At 42.0% G+C, this 17,811-nt stretch overlaps 1 protein-coding gene across 1 annotated transcript; it reads right to left on the bottom strand.

Moving 5' to 3' along the window:
* Positions 1 to 277: 277 nt before the first annotated feature.
* chst10 (carbohydrate sulfotransferase 10) lies at positions 278 to 17,202 on the bottom strand. Its single transcript, XM_083758743.1, has 8 exons — positions 17,112 to 17,202; positions 12,534 to 12,660; positions 11,461 to 11,582; positions 8,885 to 9,122; positions 8,555 to 8,660; positions 6,601 to 6,748; positions 5,658 to 5,966; positions 278 to 5,052 (listed from the first exon to the last, which is right to left on the bottom strand). Exons 2-8 carry the CDS (start codon positions 12,637 to 12,639, stop codon positions 4,939 to 4,941), a joined length of 1,143 nt encoding a protein of 380 aa, XP_083614869.1. The 5' UTR covers positions 12,640 to 12,660; positions 17,112 to 17,202; the 3' UTR covers positions 278 to 4,938.
* Between the last annotated feature and the right edge of the window lie 609 nt (positions 17,203 to 17,811).

The following is a 17,811-nucleotide window of genomic DNA, read 5'->3' as shown; positions in this document are numbered from 1 at the left end:
AGCTGGGAATGTCTCCTTTGGTCCACCCATTCCTGGTATGTGAGAATGGTCCTGTTAAAAATATTATCCAACTATAAAGTCTCTGTGTGTACTTCTGTACATCTGTATACACCACTGTAGGCTACAAAACGAGTGTTGCCATGGGAGGAGCTCTGGCTCCCTCTGGTGGCACAAAGAGGACAATGAACTCTAGCAAGTTTTAGGAAGAAACACTATGGTAACTTGCTCCTTGCATCCTCAGTACCACCAGTGATGGAAGAAGTACTCACACAAGCAAAAGTCTGGTACAAACGTATTGGCATCAAAATAAAGTAGCCAAAGTGGTCTAAAATCTAGTAATAACGTCAAATAATCATATTGGAGTAAAAGTACAATATTTATTCTATGAGATGTAGCGGAGTAGAAGTAAAAGTAGTGAATATTGGAAATAATGCGAACAACACCGTAGCAATCTAGACATTATAACACTAAAATCCCTTCCTGGTGTTGCACGTGTAGATTATGACAAGATCAAACAATGGCTGTTTGTTAAACAAATGTCCAAGACCACAGTTAAGATGATGACATATGATCAGGATGGACCAGTTAGACCAGTTGAGAGAAGCTACCCTGCCAGTATACAGCAGTGGCAACTGGCAAGTGCAACACACATTCTGTATTTAGAGTGTAGGGAGGGGAAAGGGCTAAAAAGAATAAAGAAGAAAAAAATAGTTTTCTAAATATTTTATTTCTTAACATTTTGGACCAAATAGGCAATTTTGCATTGAGATGCCAATGCTTCCTTAGTGCCCACTCATCCTTATTGCCCACTCTTCCCGTTACTAAATATGAAGCATTGAAGTGACACAATTTGTATTTGGATCGATTTCTCTAAAAGTGTCAGCCTGTATGAGACACATGGATTCTTCATCCCGCCGTGATGTGTAAAGACCGGTAAAGACCTTTACTACGTAGTATAAATTAAGCCTTAAAAAGGAATAGTTCACTCCCCCATTTCGATTACTCACCCCAGCAGTGGTTCACTATGGAGACACAAAGAGTCTCCTTTGTGTCTCCATAGGGAACTATGGCTTAGGAATGTGACAAAAACTACAAAGAAATCCATGAATTCAAATCTCCATGGGGTGAGTAATTGATAGCTTTTTTTGTAGTGAAATATCCCTTTAAATTAAAACAATAGATCAGTTTTTGAAATAATCACAGTATTCAAAACATACAATTTACAAAGTACATTTTGTATTGAAATGTTGAACATTTCCGAGAAAATATTGAAAAATGATAGTGAAACTAGCCGCTCTACAAGCTTGTAGTCTGTAGGCTATTTTCACTGCATTTGAATTAAGCATAAAGTGGATATTTCATAATGTATTCATGTAGGTTTAGGTCTCAAGAAATGTAGTGGAGTCAAAAGTACAATATTTAAAGTCTGAAATGCAGCGGAGTGTATGTCTATGAAAAAAAGGAAATAAAATAAAATAAATAAATAAATGTACTTAAAGCAGCACTATGTAACCTTTTTAAATGAATAAAATGTAACTTTGTCCAACCTGTATGGTAGAGTAATGTATTATGTAAATAATATAACTTATAGATTTGAGGTGGTGATTGTATTTTGTCTCCCTGCTCTTTTATTGAGACATTTAGATCAGTGGTTCCAAAAGGTCCTTGAGGGAGTTCCAGGGGGTCCCCAGCTAAATGATAGTTAGGAACCAAATGGACCCTTATGGGTCTGTAACTCTGAGTGTACAAATGGAACCAAATGGACTCTAACGGGTCCATTTGGTTCCATTTGAACACGTTCAGAGTTAAATTAACATACATTGATTTGATCAATTGATTTTACAATAATAAATTGGGGTCCCAGAGATAGAAATGCCATTAAATGGGGGTCCTTGAAATTAAATTGGTTGAGAATCACTGCTAGAGCCGTAAAAGTCTTCTCTTAGGAAGGGGTCCCTGGCATATCTTTTCAAATGAGGGTCTGCGGGCCAATTAGTGTCAATTTGGGGGTCCTCGACATGAAAAAGTTTGGGAACCACTGATTTAGATCGTGTCAAAGGCCATGTCTCACCTAGACACAGGCTCTGACACCAGTCTTGACCTGACGGTTCAGTTTCACGGTTCAGATTCAATAAAAACGTCAGCACTTTCCGGCAGGAAACTGGGTTCAAAACCTGAGATAGAAGAGGAAAGTTACATAGTGCAGGTTTAAGTACTAGTACTTAAGTAAATTTACTCAGTTACTGTGTCCACCACTGTAGCTGAGGGTCTTCCAGTGAAGTGGCTCTCAACCTTTTCGGGCATCTGGTTACGATGCCTCTCGGGCAACTCCCTAGGGAGGTCCTCGAGGCACGTCCCACTGGGAGGAGACCCCGGGGCAGACCAAGGCGCAGTTGGATGAAACACATCGACTCACTGGCCTTGGAACATCTCAGGATCCCCCAGGAGGAAGTCACTAATGTTGCTCTGGAGAAGGAAGTCTGGAGCTGTTGCCCCTGTGACCCGACTACGGATAAGCGGTTGAAGATGGATGGATAGATGGGACTCCCCATCCTGACAAGAAATTTGTATGACATTTTGTTTGACTTGGTTTGTTCCACAGATACATATTGTGAAAATAGCTGAGCTTGTAGATCTGGTATTTTACTATTTTCCACAAGTTTTGCCCTTTATATAATTTGACAATTTGGCCAATGTGGCAGTTTTTACAGTACAGTTTACTTTGATGCCTTTTTTAGGTATTAAATAGGTCTTAAACGTCCTTTAAATTGTCACTTCACTGTCACACAGTGGTAACCCATAGGTTGAGAACCACTGTTCTAGTGACCCCTCGTCGGGACAGCTAGAGGCACAGAAAACACACAGCGCCAAACATACGTCAATTTGTTCCACAGTGCAATACAGCTGCTACATAACATAGCTACAATACAGGGTTAATAATCTGTATATCCTCTTTTTACACCTCTCTACTTCCATACGAGGAAAATTCAACGATGAATCACAAGCAGGTTCTTATCCTCCGTTTAAGCAAGGGTGCAAGTGATTTTCTAAAGGCTCATACATAGTCTGGACTTTCGGTGGTTAGGTGACCACCGAACTACAACATGACATCACGAGCCGCGGTGAAGAGCAAACCACCGCCACCGCTCCAGCCCTTCTCTCTGTTTTCACTCACCACCGCTCAACGTTATTTCAGCTCCGGTGGTCAGCTCACCACCGGAGCGGTGGTCACCTCACCACCGAAAATCCAGACTATGAATAGGCCTTTAGTGTTAAATAAGTTAACTTAAACAAGTGTTAAATAGCTCTACATTGCTATAGAGTGTTTGTTCAGTAACAGGAGTCTCCATGTCTCTTCAGCAAACAGAAAACCAATAATACAATAAAGAAATAAGGCAATATCAATTTCGCCTTATTTATCCAATGAGGAGAGAGAACTCCGTACAGGATAAACACATGAAATTGAAAGTGATGAGGCAAAAAAAACGCATCACGTACACCCCTGATACAATCTCATTACAGCTTAATAGACATCTTGGAACACAGTTAAAATATTATGATTTCGGGGAGGTTGAGGCCTGAAAAGTTTGGGGACCCTTGAAATGTCGGGGGAAAAAAAACCTGCTCTGTAGGTGCCAGCAGAAAGAAGACTTCCTGTAAAATACATGTACGAAAAGAAAAGAAGAAAGAAAAACATCTTTGTAATGAAATCCTATTGTATTTGTATTGCTGTACTCTGTACTATCTTAAGGTAGTGTTTTTGTAGGTAGTTTTTTGGATATGGGAGGTATGTATACATGTATATGTATGTATGTATGTATGTATGTATGTATGTATGTATGTATGTATGTATGCATGCATGCATGCATGCATGCATGTATGTATGTATACAAGTTTTGTTGTCTTTGTAAGTTAAAAAATATAACAAACATATTAAAAACAAGAATAAAATAATCCTATTGTGCAACACTTCATCGCTAATATACAGTACGAGCCAATCCGAGCCACGTGCTTCCAAACCCCAGAGGATGAACACAATAAAACCTCTGAGTGCAAGGGGAGGAGCACAGATGCCACATAAATAAGTCTTTCCTCAAACAACCGGCACCGGGTTCGAATCACCTCTCTCTCCCACTGTCATCATTAAGCAAAATATATATAAAAGAAATAAACAGGTTAGCAAACAGCTACCAGATGCTAGCCTCGTACTTCTGCCCCCAGTGCGGAACTGGTCGTCTTCATTCTCCCAACGGCACTCATATTTGACTCTGTCATGAGGCCATTTCAGACGGGGAGCGACTGGCGCGACCAATACTGCACAGCTTCATCTGAGTAAACGGAACACTGATGTAGAGGTATGTTGAACTTGGGATGGTGTGTGCTTGACTGTACTGTCGGTCGCTTATATTATTATTATTATTATTATTATTGTTATTATCTCTTCCTTGGACGTAGGGTGGGGATCCTTAACATGTCATTCTCAACGGTCCCATTCCTTACCTACTCACCTCACCTCTCACGAAACCCTGGAGGGTCGTTGGGGCACCACATACGATCTGTTAACCAGCTCTCTCCATCCCTCTCTGTCCTTACCTACAGGAGGTTCCAAATGGACATTTACCGGTCTGTAACTGAGGGTGTACAAATGGAACCAAATGGACCCGTACGGGTCCATTTGGTTCCATTTGTATCCCCTCAGAGTTATCGGTGGTCCTTGAAATCACAAAGTTTGCAAACCACCGGTATTGTAATTGTACAGCAGACGTGAAGTCCACATAACCAGCTCTGACAGTGTAGATAAAAACCTGGTAGCGGAAACCTTTTCAAAATCTGTTGGATCCAATTCCTTGGTTCCTCCTCGATGTTGGATCCGATTCCTTGCGGTTCCTTACGGTTCCTCCGGGCTGCCAACCCCTTAATCCTCAGGGGTCAGGTCAGTCAGTCCAGTAGGAAGTCCGGGCTCGGGTAGCCAAACAGGCTAAAGTCCCCTTGGTAGCGCGCGTACAGCCGCCTAACGTCCCGCCTGCTGATGCCTGAGAAGTAGCGCTCCACCTTGAAATGGGATCAAATGTATCGATACAAATATCAATACTAATTTTACATAATAATAATAAACTTTATTTATATAGCATGACATACAAATGCAACGCAGAAAAGAGAAAAACAAAAAAAGTTAATAAAAATGCCCAATTTCTTTTAAATCACGTAATCATTTCCTGTAAGTAATGAATGCAAATTAATCAGTTAAAACAGTTTAACTGATTTAAAGGCGTAACCCGCATTTTAATCAAATACCCTACGCTGCCGAGATTGTTGTATTACCTTTAGAGCATACGCTGAATTATTTGGGCTTTTGATCTGTGAAAATCCGGCGAAAAAAGGTCCCTCGGTTTGTTATGAACCGATCGCACCATCCACCATCTTGGTGCACCCGGAAGACGCAGCACAAGACCCGCCTCCATGAGGCGTAGTACCCCATTCATTTGCATTGGCCTCAATTTCCCAGAAGCCCACAGCATGTGTTGATTTCCGGTTTCGTCATCAAAACGAAACCATCTAGTCTCTATCTCCGCGGCAAAGACAGAGTTTCTTTTTATTTATTACAATACGGCGGATTAACACTTAAAGTCCCAGCCCTAAAACAGAAAGCAACCAACCTTGGTCCTGTTGTAGCGCGTGATGCCCAGGGGGATGTGCGGGTAGGACACCAGGCCCTCGATGCCCGCCGCCCGCAGGATGTAGGGCGCGTCTCGCTCCAGCGTCTCGTGGTGGCCCACCACGCTGTAGCGGATCTCGCAGGGCGCGCACAGCTCGGCGTACGTCACCCAGTGGATGACGTGCTCGCCGAACTGACGGTCCATGCGGCGCCGGCCCTCGCCGCCGTCGCCCAGGTAGCGCACAAAGTCCTCGAAGCGCAGGCCGGCACCGGGACCGTCGCCGGGCGAGGAGGCGAGATCACGGTGCACCTGATGGTGGGGAGGGAGAGGAGGCCTTAGCTATGTTTCACCAGTTTCAATTGAAACGGGCCTCCACCCTCAGGGGGGCCTCCAAGCTCCAACTGAACGTCAGGTGTCAGTCAACCCCCCCCCCCCCCCCCACTCTTGGCCCTCACTTACTGCCTTGCTCTCTCCCACAATGTTAAGTTACACCTATTTTATGTTAATAATAACCTGGGTAAAATGTGCAGCATTGGGAGGTAAAGAGGAGACACTTTAATTGTGAAGGGACGACAGTATGAGGAGAGGTGTTGTAGTTGCTAATTGTCGAGAGTAATGGCTGCGTATGATATTGAACAGTCAAACTATTTGTATCAATACGGCTGCATCAACAAAATAATTATGTCATAGGTATATGGGGGCCTCATATTTGGTCTTGAAACAGGCCTCCAGATTCCTAAGGCCGCCCCTGGGAGGGATGGGACGAGTAATCGTTAACGTCTTATTTCAACTCTGCACAAATCGTTTCGCCAAAAATAGCAGATCTACATTTAATATTTTGATTATCTCGATACTATCATAAATTGCAAACAAATTAAAAAACAATTACCACAATAATTGTGACTTGTGATATGTACTTTTCATATGGTCCCCATATCCCTACCTTGCGGTACTTGCGGATGATGGACGGGGCGATGTCGTGCTTGTACCAGGGCTCGAAGCGCGGGTTCTTCACAAACTTATCCTTGAAGGCAGAGATGAGGCGCTCGAAGGGGTCGCGCACGATGAAGAACTTGAAGTAGGTGTGTAATCTGCAAGGGGGGGAACCCACAGTGAGGGGTTGCGAGTCTAAATTAATGCATTGGGGTAGAGCTCAATCAGTAGTTATCAACCTGTGGATCCCCATCTCCAGGGGGGTCCAGCACATGATTTTGGGGGGTCCCCCAGGGTGAAAATTTGAAGACTTTTGAGACTTTGCAATACTAAGAAAAAATAAGAAATGAAAAAAGGCCATTACGGCATAAAAAAAAAGTATATACTTATCAAACATTGGCCTAATTGTCAAATGATAATTGTGAATTATTATTAACGGCTCATTTTGGGGGGTGACAGCCGGAAAAGGTTGAGAACCAAAGCTCTACAGTAAAGGCTCATACTCCAGTTTTTGGTGATCACTTATCACCGCAGTGTAGTTTTTAAAGGGTTGGAAAACTACACCATTACGTCAGTCGCGGTGATGATCAGCTATCACGGCGGACACAGACCCATCTCTCTGTTTTTACTATCAGACAAGTCTTTTCACTCTGGAGCTATCACCCCGTTCACTGATTGGTCTAGAAGTTGGGTGGGCGGTCCCCTTGGATTTATGTAAACTACAGGGAGGCGGATCCTTAAGGACATCACCGCGAGTATGATGGCCTCAACTCTTATCACCAAAAACTGGAGTATGTATGAGCCTTAACTCTCTGACAATAACATTGAGAATCATCTTCATCATCATCAGTGTATTTTTCAGATAATATGATTAATAAGATTATTAAAGGGCCACTTCAATTGATTTACCCATCTATCATAACCCATTAAAACCGGGAAAGCAATAGGAATTTAAAGAAATATATATATATAATATAATATGATAAAACTACGAATTTAGAAGGGATTTGTAATCGTCCTAATCGTCTTATTGGGTTAATATATAATTGGTCCTCTCAAATGCTCATGATAAGATGGCACCCTTTCTGTCTACTCACTCTAGTCCACTGTTTCCCAAACAGTGGGTCGCTGACAGATTTCTGTGGGTCTTGAGTAAATATCCCCCTTCTTTGTCATGCATTAAAAAATAAACCCAAAACATGTTGTCTAAATAAATTATAATAAAAACAATTAAAATAAATTATAATAAAAACAATTAAAAGAAATTCCATAAATTCCACAAATGGAAACTTTAAGCAGAATTAGCAGATCTACAAGCTCACTTGTAGATCTGGCTACTTTCACTAGTTTGGGTCCCAGTTATTCACTAGTTTGGGTTTAACTTAAATCTTTGCTTCTGGGGGGTCCCTGGAACAAAAATGTTTTTGAGATGGGGGTCTGTGGCCAAATACATAGAATTGTGGTGGTCCTTGACATGAAAACCACCACCACTGATAAACATACCAGTAAGTTTTTCAGAAAACAGTTAGGATTTAGGATTTTAGGTCTTAATGGGTTAAGAATAATCATAATCAGGATTTATATGTTAATACAATTAATATGATTATTAACAATTATCATGATCCGGATTTATACGGTAATAAAATAAATGTGATTATCAACAACGATCATCAGGATTTATAAGGTAATAAAATCAATAGGATTATTAACAATAATCATCATCAGGATTTCCAAGCGGTTTTCGGGTTTCACGTACTGCACTGTACAACGAGCACATTGGAAGATGAAGAACGGTTCCATTCCACGGCCAAGAAGCAATCCAAGATCCACCCCATCCTAAAATACACTACAATACATCAGGAGGTGGGTTAGGAGGGAAAGGGATGGGATGGGGGTCTCAGAACCATGTCATGTCCTGCAGGGGGCTGAAGGGTTTTAGGGGTAAGGGATGGGGGTCTCAGGACCTTTCAGTGATGTCCTGGGGGCCGAAGGAGGAGAGGCGAGGCAGGCCGTTCTTGTCGTGGTCGTGGACCAGGTTCTCTGGGATGTCCTCCACGGTGGAGTACTCCCCTGTGGAGATGCAGAGGTGAGAGTGATCAGGTTATTTTGTTAATTTTTTAACAAAGAAATGGTCTCACAACCAATCGTGAAAAGTGACATGAAAGTGTTTGAGAACGACTGCCATAGAAAAACATAGCTTTTTCAAGAAAACAGTCAGGATTTAGAAGACATTTGCAGAGTCGTTCCCAGGTCAAAATGGGTTAAAAACTTGGAGAACCACCAGTTGTACTCACCGTTGAGCACGATGAGGACCTTCTTCCACTGGGTGTTTCCCACCTTCGGCGTCTGGCAGAAGAGGATCTTGTGTTTGTCGGACACGAAGATGCGGTCCAGGACGAACCTGCTGACGGAGACGTGCGTGAGGTTCCTGAGCGTGGCGTTCTGCTGCCGACACACGGCCGAGAGCAGCTCCGTCCGCCTCTCCGTCACCCACTGCCAGTCTGATGGCGTCGGTGCTGCCGTGGGCGGAAACTAACAATGCACGCACGCACGCACACACACAAAATATAGTATATCATTGCTACCGTGTTAGCTAGTGTCTAGGGATGGGACGATAATCGTTATCGTTTATAGTGGTAAAAAATAAGTCTCACATTAATCATATCGCAGAGATTAAAATGTATCGTGAAATTGTCCTACACTATATGAATTACATTTTTGTTGAGCTGCAAGTTCAGTTCCACTTACAGTTACAACCCTATATATACACTTAGATAGATAGATAGATAGATAGATAGATAGATAGATAGATAGATAGATAGATAGATAGATAGATAGATAGATAGATAGATAGATAGATAGATAGATAGATAGATAGATAGATAGATAGATAGATAGATAGATAGATAGATCAGACCTGCAAAGAAAGCATTTGGTACGCTCTTATTTCACTCTACCCAAAATCATTCTCCAAACATCTACAAGCTCACTAAGCATTTGCGAGCATGAGACAATTTAGGCAAGTAGCAGACAAGCTTAATCCAAGGAGACAGAGTCTGGCCCCGCCAGGCTAAAAGAGATTTACAGTAAGAAAGGTAAACACGAGGTAATACTGTGCATCAAATGCATATATTGTAGCTAAACCAAGAGCCTATCGTTGGTCTAAAGCATTACTTTGAAACTATACACACACACACAATAGGATGCCAGGTCAACAAATGAACCTGGCATCTGTCTACATAACATGCATCTAAAATACATTTTAGGTATAACTTTTAACAATATTTTTGGGGCATTTCTGCCTTTATTTTTATTTATTTTTAATATGTTTTTATCCCGCGATTTTGTAACCCATTTTTCACCCCTGTGTCAATTATCTGATGTGATCCTGGGCTCTACACACCCTCCACCAACCTAGTCCCCATAAATGGGGGACAAGGGGATATGCTTCCTTCATGCCTGAGTGTCCAAGTTGCTCCTTTACACCTGACAGGGGGGAGTTTCCCTGGTTCTGCCCATTATTATTTTCTTTTACTTTTTAATTTTTATCCCACGATTTTGTAACCCAGTTTTTCTTTTCACCCAGTGCCAATTATCTAATGTAATCCTGGGCGCTACACTTCCTCTGCCAACCTGGGGGGGCAGCGGACTGACCTCATGCCTCCTTCTATGCATGAGGAGTCCAAGCTGCTTCTTTTCACCTGACAGGGGGGAATTTCCCCGGCCGGACGTAGCGAGTGGAAGGGACACGTTATTCCGACCAGTTCCTTTCCCCTCCATCAGGCGCCCCGGCTGGCCAGGGGGAGGTAGTTTTAGAGACCAGGATTACGGCATGTTTTTGTGAGGGTATCTACCCTAGGGGACACGGGGAGAACATTCAAACTCCACACAGAAAGGCCCTTTCGCCAACCCCCGCCTAGGGTATGGGCACTGATGACGCGGAGGAGGGAACACGCCGCCAGTGCCCACAGCGTCCCCAGCGGGAATCGAACCCAGGACCTTCTAGCTGTGAGGCGACAGCACTACCAAATGTGCCACCGTGCCCCTTGGTTCTGCCCATTATTGATAGGATGCAGTGGAGAGAGACAGGAAACACGGAGACTGGGAATGACACGCAGCAAAGGCCGTCAGGATCTGGACTCGAAACCTGCGACACGCTGTCAGGCATGTGCCTATATGTGGTATGCACCTGGACCGCTAGGCCAGCAGACGTCAGAGTCTGCAGTTCTAACTGCAATGGGGAGTGTGTTCCACAGTTTGGGAGCCAGAAGGAGTCTGGGACGTGTGGAGCGCCCCTAATTTACTACTCACTCTCTGCTCTCAATGGTGGGCTGTGGACAGTCAGAAATCTGCCTACTAGTGACCTGATCGATGGGCATTACAAGCTCATAGAAATTGCAGCCTTTCTCTCCCTGTAAAGCTGGCTATACTTTTATTGTGCAATTTTTAAAAGCTGGATTTATTATACATTTATTGTACATATAAATGTAATGGTTTTTATTTTCTCTCAGACTGTATTCATTTAACCCCACTAATCCTGGTCTCCCTATTTTATGTCATTAAATGTTTGAAATATAAATACATAAAAGTATATATAAAAATTGTGAGAATAGCAGATCTACACACTCACGATGTGATGTGTTACAAGCTTGTATTTTGTCTCTTTGGTGTACAGTAAAGTATGTGTTATGTGGTTTTAACCCATTAAGACCTAATCTACAGCAGATTCTACAAATAACCTTGTAAAACTGTAGTTCTCACACTTTTTCATGCCAAGGACCCCCAAAATTATATGTATTTGGCAGCGGACCCCCTCCATCTGTAATTCTAAAATGACCCAGATGCTTTCCCGGTTCCAATAGGTTCATACCACATATGAAGGCTTGGGGTCAGGCCTATCTGGCCTGTCCAGCTCATCCACAGCCTCTGGCCTGGCTCCCTGATGAGCGCCTGACTGTGTCCAGCTGTGTGCGTCCGTCTTCTCTCCATAGTCTGGAAGGAAACGACACCTTTTTATGAGCAGCGGTCATCTTTAGCCCAGCTCATGTCAAAGGTCACGTTTACGGGGTGCAACTAATCGATTAAAAGAAAATAATAGATTTTAATAAAGTAAGTGATTTTCAAAAATAGCCAAAAAGAACCCGTCTACAAGCTCACAAAGGGTTGCGGTGTGAACTGCGGTGGATCGGCTATTTTCACTCTTTTTGCAAAACACTTAGTGTAAAATGGGGCTCAAGACTAATTTATTTGATTATTTAAAAAATATATCTACCGTAGAATGTCAATATGTTGATATAAAAAGAAAATTACATTATTTCTCTACCCCGACAATTTGTTTAATTGGAAAAGTAATCCATAGAACAATCTCTAAGAAAACTGAGATATGTTGTGGCTTGACCCATTAAAACCCAGGAAAGCATCCGAGAGACGCTTTAGGTATGGGCCGTGAATAAAGCTTGTTTTGTTTCGGCAAAAATGCAATGTGGGAAAATTATCTGAGATAAATGGATTTAAAAAATGCAGTTAACATCGAAGTAGACGAAGGCAGACCTTTTTAGATTTCCTGTTCAACGATCGCCTGGCAACCCAGGCCTACTCATCTAACTTAATGGGTTAATATGCAGAAGGACAGCTGACTTACTATCTACAGCTCTGAAGTTGATCAACTTGACTTCTATCTACAGTTCTGAAGCAGGGCATGTCAGGGCATGGTGATAAATATCACCGGGACGATACAATGTCTCCACGATATGCCTTTTCAGAGATTTGTGTGTGTATATAATATATATATATATATATATATATTGTGAAACAGTGAATGCACATTATATGATTTGCAGTTCTATAACTTCATTCATACTTCTGTAGAATGATGGTTTCATTCCGCAAAAATAATACGACATACTATTATCTGCAGCTCTGAAGTTGATGAACTTGACTTACTATCTGCAGCTCTGAAGTTGATGAACTTGCTGGCGAACATGAGTATGAGCAGCACCCATCCACACGCCCCCAACAGCAGCCAGTGGTGCCGCATGGTGCTAAACATCAGCCTGCTGCCATGGAGACCCTGGAACATAAACAATAAACATAGGTGCTGGGTAGGGATGGGACCATACAAACATTACATGTCGCTCTTATTGTGGCAAAAGTACTAACACATAGGAGGAGCCAGCAAGGAAAAGAACATAATATATAGGAACCACCTAGGAACCTAGTAACCTATATATCGTTGCTGTCGAGGGGAAATCATCCAAGTCCATTTGTGAGTTCTTTTTTTTTTTTTTTTTTGCATAAATCAGTGCTATAGATTAGAGATGTCCCAAATTCCCAATACTGTATCGGTATCAGAAAAGTATCGATATCGGCCCTTGTAATAATAATAATAATCTTTATTGTCCCGAAGGATATTCATCTTCACAGATCTGTTGAACACCCACAACAAAATAACACATAGTACAGAAAACATTACACCACGAGTCCACGACAATACAAAAACATGAGGTCACCACTGTGTAGTGTGTAGTTTGTACAGAAGGATCCTATCGGTGGGGCAGTTTATTTAATGCTGCGATGGCTGAGGGGACAAAACTCCTACTAAAACTGACTTTTTTCCATGGCAAGGTTCTGTATCTTTGTCCAAATGGCATGAGGGTGAAAAAAGCGATACAGGGGATGATCAGTGTCATGTGATATTGAAAGTGCTAGCCATGTGATGGCCTAATTGTTCATATCAGAAAGTGTGCGTGATATGGGTAAGGTAAGGGGTAAGGGCCGATTCATACTCCTATTGCATACCCGCCCCCCCGAACCTCAAATGACGTCACATTGTAGGCTCTACAGCGCCGAACTGACTATTATTCGGCTCTAAAATAGGAGTCTGAATCGGCCCCAATACTTACTGAAAAGTTTGTTTCTGTTAGGCATGGACAGTATGTTATAGAAACATGCGGAACAGTAGAACAGAACAGGTTGAATAATGCTTTTGTACAATAATAACAGAAGATGAGGAGCAACAGATAATGATCTTAACTTACGGATTACATGGAGTCTTTGTTGAAAACGTGAATGGATAGATGTAATACACCTACTCCCACTCTACAGGGCTAAACTGAGACGGGAAAAAACAGTGACCAAGGAAATAGTGACCTGGACAGAGGACTGTAAGGAGGAAATGAGATGCGAGTTGGAAACGACTGACTGGCTATTTCTTAACTCATGTGACACCCCTCACAAACTGATTGACACGTTTACATCCTATCTGTTGTTTAACCCATTCTGAACGGGCACCCATTTTGGTGTTGGCATCATGTTATGCTTTAGCTATTGAAAAATAGCAGATCTACAAGCTCATATATACCGAGTGGCGCGATACGAGCTTGTAGGTCTGCTATTTTTTGAAAAATCGAAGAACGACTGACATTTTTAGAATCTGATCTCAGGTCAGAATGGGTTAATCAGACCAGTGTGTGTCCAGTGGAAACCTCGTATGAATCTGATCTCAGGTCAGAATGGGTTAATGAAAGCAAAATCATGCGAACTAAATCTGTCAAAATATTCCCTAATAACAATTTATGGATGTCTAGTGATCTGAAGGGTTGCATTCGTGAGAAAAAACGTGCTTTTAAAAATGGTGATGTTGAGTTAGTCAGAGAAAAAAGATGTGAATTAAGATCTAAACTGAGACAAGCAAAAATAGATTACAAAGATAAAGTTGAGTATCAATACTTTTCAGGGAATGCCAAGAAAGCATGGGAAGGTTTAAATGTGATGATGGGCAGGGAAACGAAGCAAAAGCGTACCCCTCTGTCGCACCCCTCTCCATCTTTTGCTAATGATCTAAATATCTTTTTCAGCCGTTTTGATAAGAATGACTTCAGTGCTGAGCATGATAGTGTGTGTATGTCCATTCCGGAGTATGTCCCCATCACACTCAGTGAAAATGAAATTGTAGCTAGCCTTTCCTGTATTAAGCCCAACTCGGCCCCTGGGCCAGATGGCCTTAGAGGCAGAGTGTTGAAAGAAAATGTTCATGAACTTAAAGGTATTCTGTTGATGCTATTCCAGTATTTGCTTGACTCTCTAACAATGCCCAATTTATGGAAAATGTCATGTATTGTGCCTCTCCCCAAGAAGCCTGGAGCCACTGAACTAAAAGACTTCAGGCCCATTGCTCTTACTTCCATTTTGGGAAATGTTTTGAAAGAGTTATAAGCAGACAAATCACAGCGATGGTTTCTAACAGCTTAGATCATCTCCAATTTGCTTATAAAAGTCAGAGAGGAACTGATGATGCAACTATCAGCCTGCTTAACCCCCTGTCAAAGTATCTCCAAGTCGGCCCAGGCCGTAGCGTAACGGTCTGGGCACCGGACTGGTGATCCAGTCGCGGTGTGCCGCGGGTTCGACTCCCGGACCCGACACGGCCTTTACCGCATGTCATCCCCCCATCTCTCTCCCGTTTCCTGTCAGCCTACTTTCTATCCCTTAAAAAATCAATAAAGGCGTAAGCCGCAAAAAAAATATCTTAAAAAAAAAAAAAAAAGTATCTCCAAGTCCCCTCCCACTTTGCCAGGGTCCTTTTTATTGATTTTACCTCTGCTTTCAACAGCATGCAGATACATACCCTTCTGCAGAGACTCATTGACATAGGGGTAAATGGAGGTATTATCCATCTTGTCAGAGACTTCCTCTCTGACCGTCCTCAACAGGTCCATGTTAATGATACTCTGTCCGAAATCACTGTGCTTAACACCGGTGCTCCACAGGGGACTATCTTATCCCCCTTACTTTTCTCCTTATATACAAATGAATTCCAGTTAGACCAGGATATGTTTCATTTGTTCAAATATGCGGATGATATGGCCCTGGTTGCCTTACTGAAGAAGGGGGACACAGTGGGGGAGGAAGCATACAGAGCACATGTGTTATCTCTTCAGAACTGGTGCGATAGAAGCTCCTTAGGGATCAATGTGACAAAAACAAAATAACTTGTCATTCATGAAAAGGAACCTGTGCAGTCCATTACAATTGGTGGACAAATAGTGGAGGTAGTAGACACTTTTAAATACTTAGGCACATATATTGACAGCAAACTCAATTTCAGTGAAAATACTGACCAGATTTTTAAAACTTGTAACCAACGCCTCCACCTACTACGCAAGCTCAACTCCTTTAGAGTGAGCAAGCATATTATGGAAACAGTCTATAAAAACCTGATAGAGGGAATCTTGACTTTCAACATGTCAATGTAGTATGGCAATCTGAATGTAAAAGGAAGAAGCAAGCTGCAGCGAATAGTAAACCTAGCCTCAAAAGGCTGTATCTACAAGGAGGTACTTCGTAAAAAAGCTATCAAGATAGCAAACGACCCCTCTCATCCACTCTGCAGGGAGTTCGAACTACTTCCCTCTGGTAGACGGTACAAAGTACCAAGAGCTAACCGTAACATTTTTTTAAATTATTTCATACCAAATGCCATTAAGGCACTAAATGATACCATGTCTCGCTAGATTTGTTTGTTTTCCAATGTATATGCCACTGTTGTCCTGCACTTTTTTGCCATGAGAAAATAATTGTGTTAAGTGTTGTTGCTGTTGTAACTTGTTGTAACTGTTTGTTTTTTACTGTTTGAGACCGAAGACGAATTTCCACACGTGGACAATAAATGAAACTAACTAACTAACTAATATGTTGATCAAACCTAAGTCTATTGTCCAGAGTGAGTGAATGTATATTACATTAATAATTCTTAAACAAAGCAGTGTTTAACATAACATGTCTTAGATGTGTTGTTCACATGTACATTACAATAATTCATAAACATAGCAGTGCATAACAATAACATGTTGATGTGTTGTTCTCATGTAGCCTACTGGTTCTCAAAGTGGGGAGCTTCAGTCATTTTATGTTTATGTTAACCTTTGTTTTTATACTTTGGCTATTCAAAAATAGCAGATGTGCATATTTTAGTGAACATCTTTAACTCAAATCTTTGCTTCTGGGGGGTCCCTTGCAAGACACATTGTTTAGGCTAATACACATCATTCAGGGGGTCCTCAGACGAATAGACATTATACTGGCGCTTGCCATGAAAAGGTTGTGAGAACCACTGACATAGAAACAAAACATCTCCACCAGTAGCTAGTTAGCTTAAGCTTCTAGCTAGATGAAGCAGTTTGGTTATATTATATTAGGGTTAAGGCCACTTTATACTAATCCTATCCAATAAAAATAATATTTAATCAAAGTGGGGTCTGGTCTGGGGACCCTCGGGGTTCCAAACTGGACCCCAAACAGGTCTGTAATAGAACCGGTGGTACTTGGAAGATAAAAAGTTTGAGAACCCAATATGTAACAGAAAAGACACACACACACACACACACACAGGCAAGTGTGGCTATTAGCTTGTGTGTGTGTGTGTGTGTGTGTGTGTGTGTGTGTGTGTGTGTGTGTGTGTGTGTGTGTGCGCGCGCGTGTGGTGTGTGTGTGTGTGTGCGTGCGTGTGCGTGTGTGACTCACCTCTTCATGTAGACTCAGAACAGCGAAGTAAATAATGATGGTGGGGTCATCATCATGTCTGTTGTTAGCCTCTGTTAGCCTGTTAGCCTGCGACCAGCATCATCATGGGCGTATAAAGCAGTGTTGCCAGACTACGTGAGAGAGATAAGCAAGCAACCAGGTATATGAATACAAGCTAAACAATATGTTGTGCCAGGGAGTCATGGACGGGACCCCCAAAACAGATTTCTGTAAAAAATGCATAGAAATACATTTAAAATAGCCTATCTACAAGCTCATCACGAGTCTTCACGACATGTGAGCTTGTAGATATATCGGCAAATATTTTACCATGCGACGCGTTGACGTTGTGATCTTGTAGATCGGCTCACCGGTATTTATTTTCAACAACCAACAAAAACTAGTTATAGTCCTAATTGGACCATTAATCCAATGTGATTTGTGAGATAACATGTGAGAGCAACTACACTTTAGAAACAATCCCAAATGAGCAACTACGCTTTAGAAGCAAGCCCAAATAAACAACTACACTTTAAAAATAAAAAAACGCAACCCGCAAGTGGCCGCAACTACTACATTTACAAGCAACTTTACGGAAAAAGCTCAAAATCCCTTATAAGCAGACATGGCAACACTGATCATGGGTGTAATAGATTAAGTACGCCTCGTTTACTACCAAATAAAACCACCGGCGCCCCCT

The sequence above is a fragment of the Protomyctophum parallelum genome (genome assembly GCF_964188405.1).
Source record: "Protomyctophum parallelum genome assembly, chromosome: 23".
NCBI classification, from domain to species: Eukaryota; Metazoa; Chordata; class Actinopteri; order Myctophiformes; family Myctophidae; genus Protomyctophum; species Protomyctophum parallelum.
The sequence above is the reverse complement of the archived record's forward strand: the minus strand, read 5'-3'. Positions and strand labels throughout refer to the sequence as shown.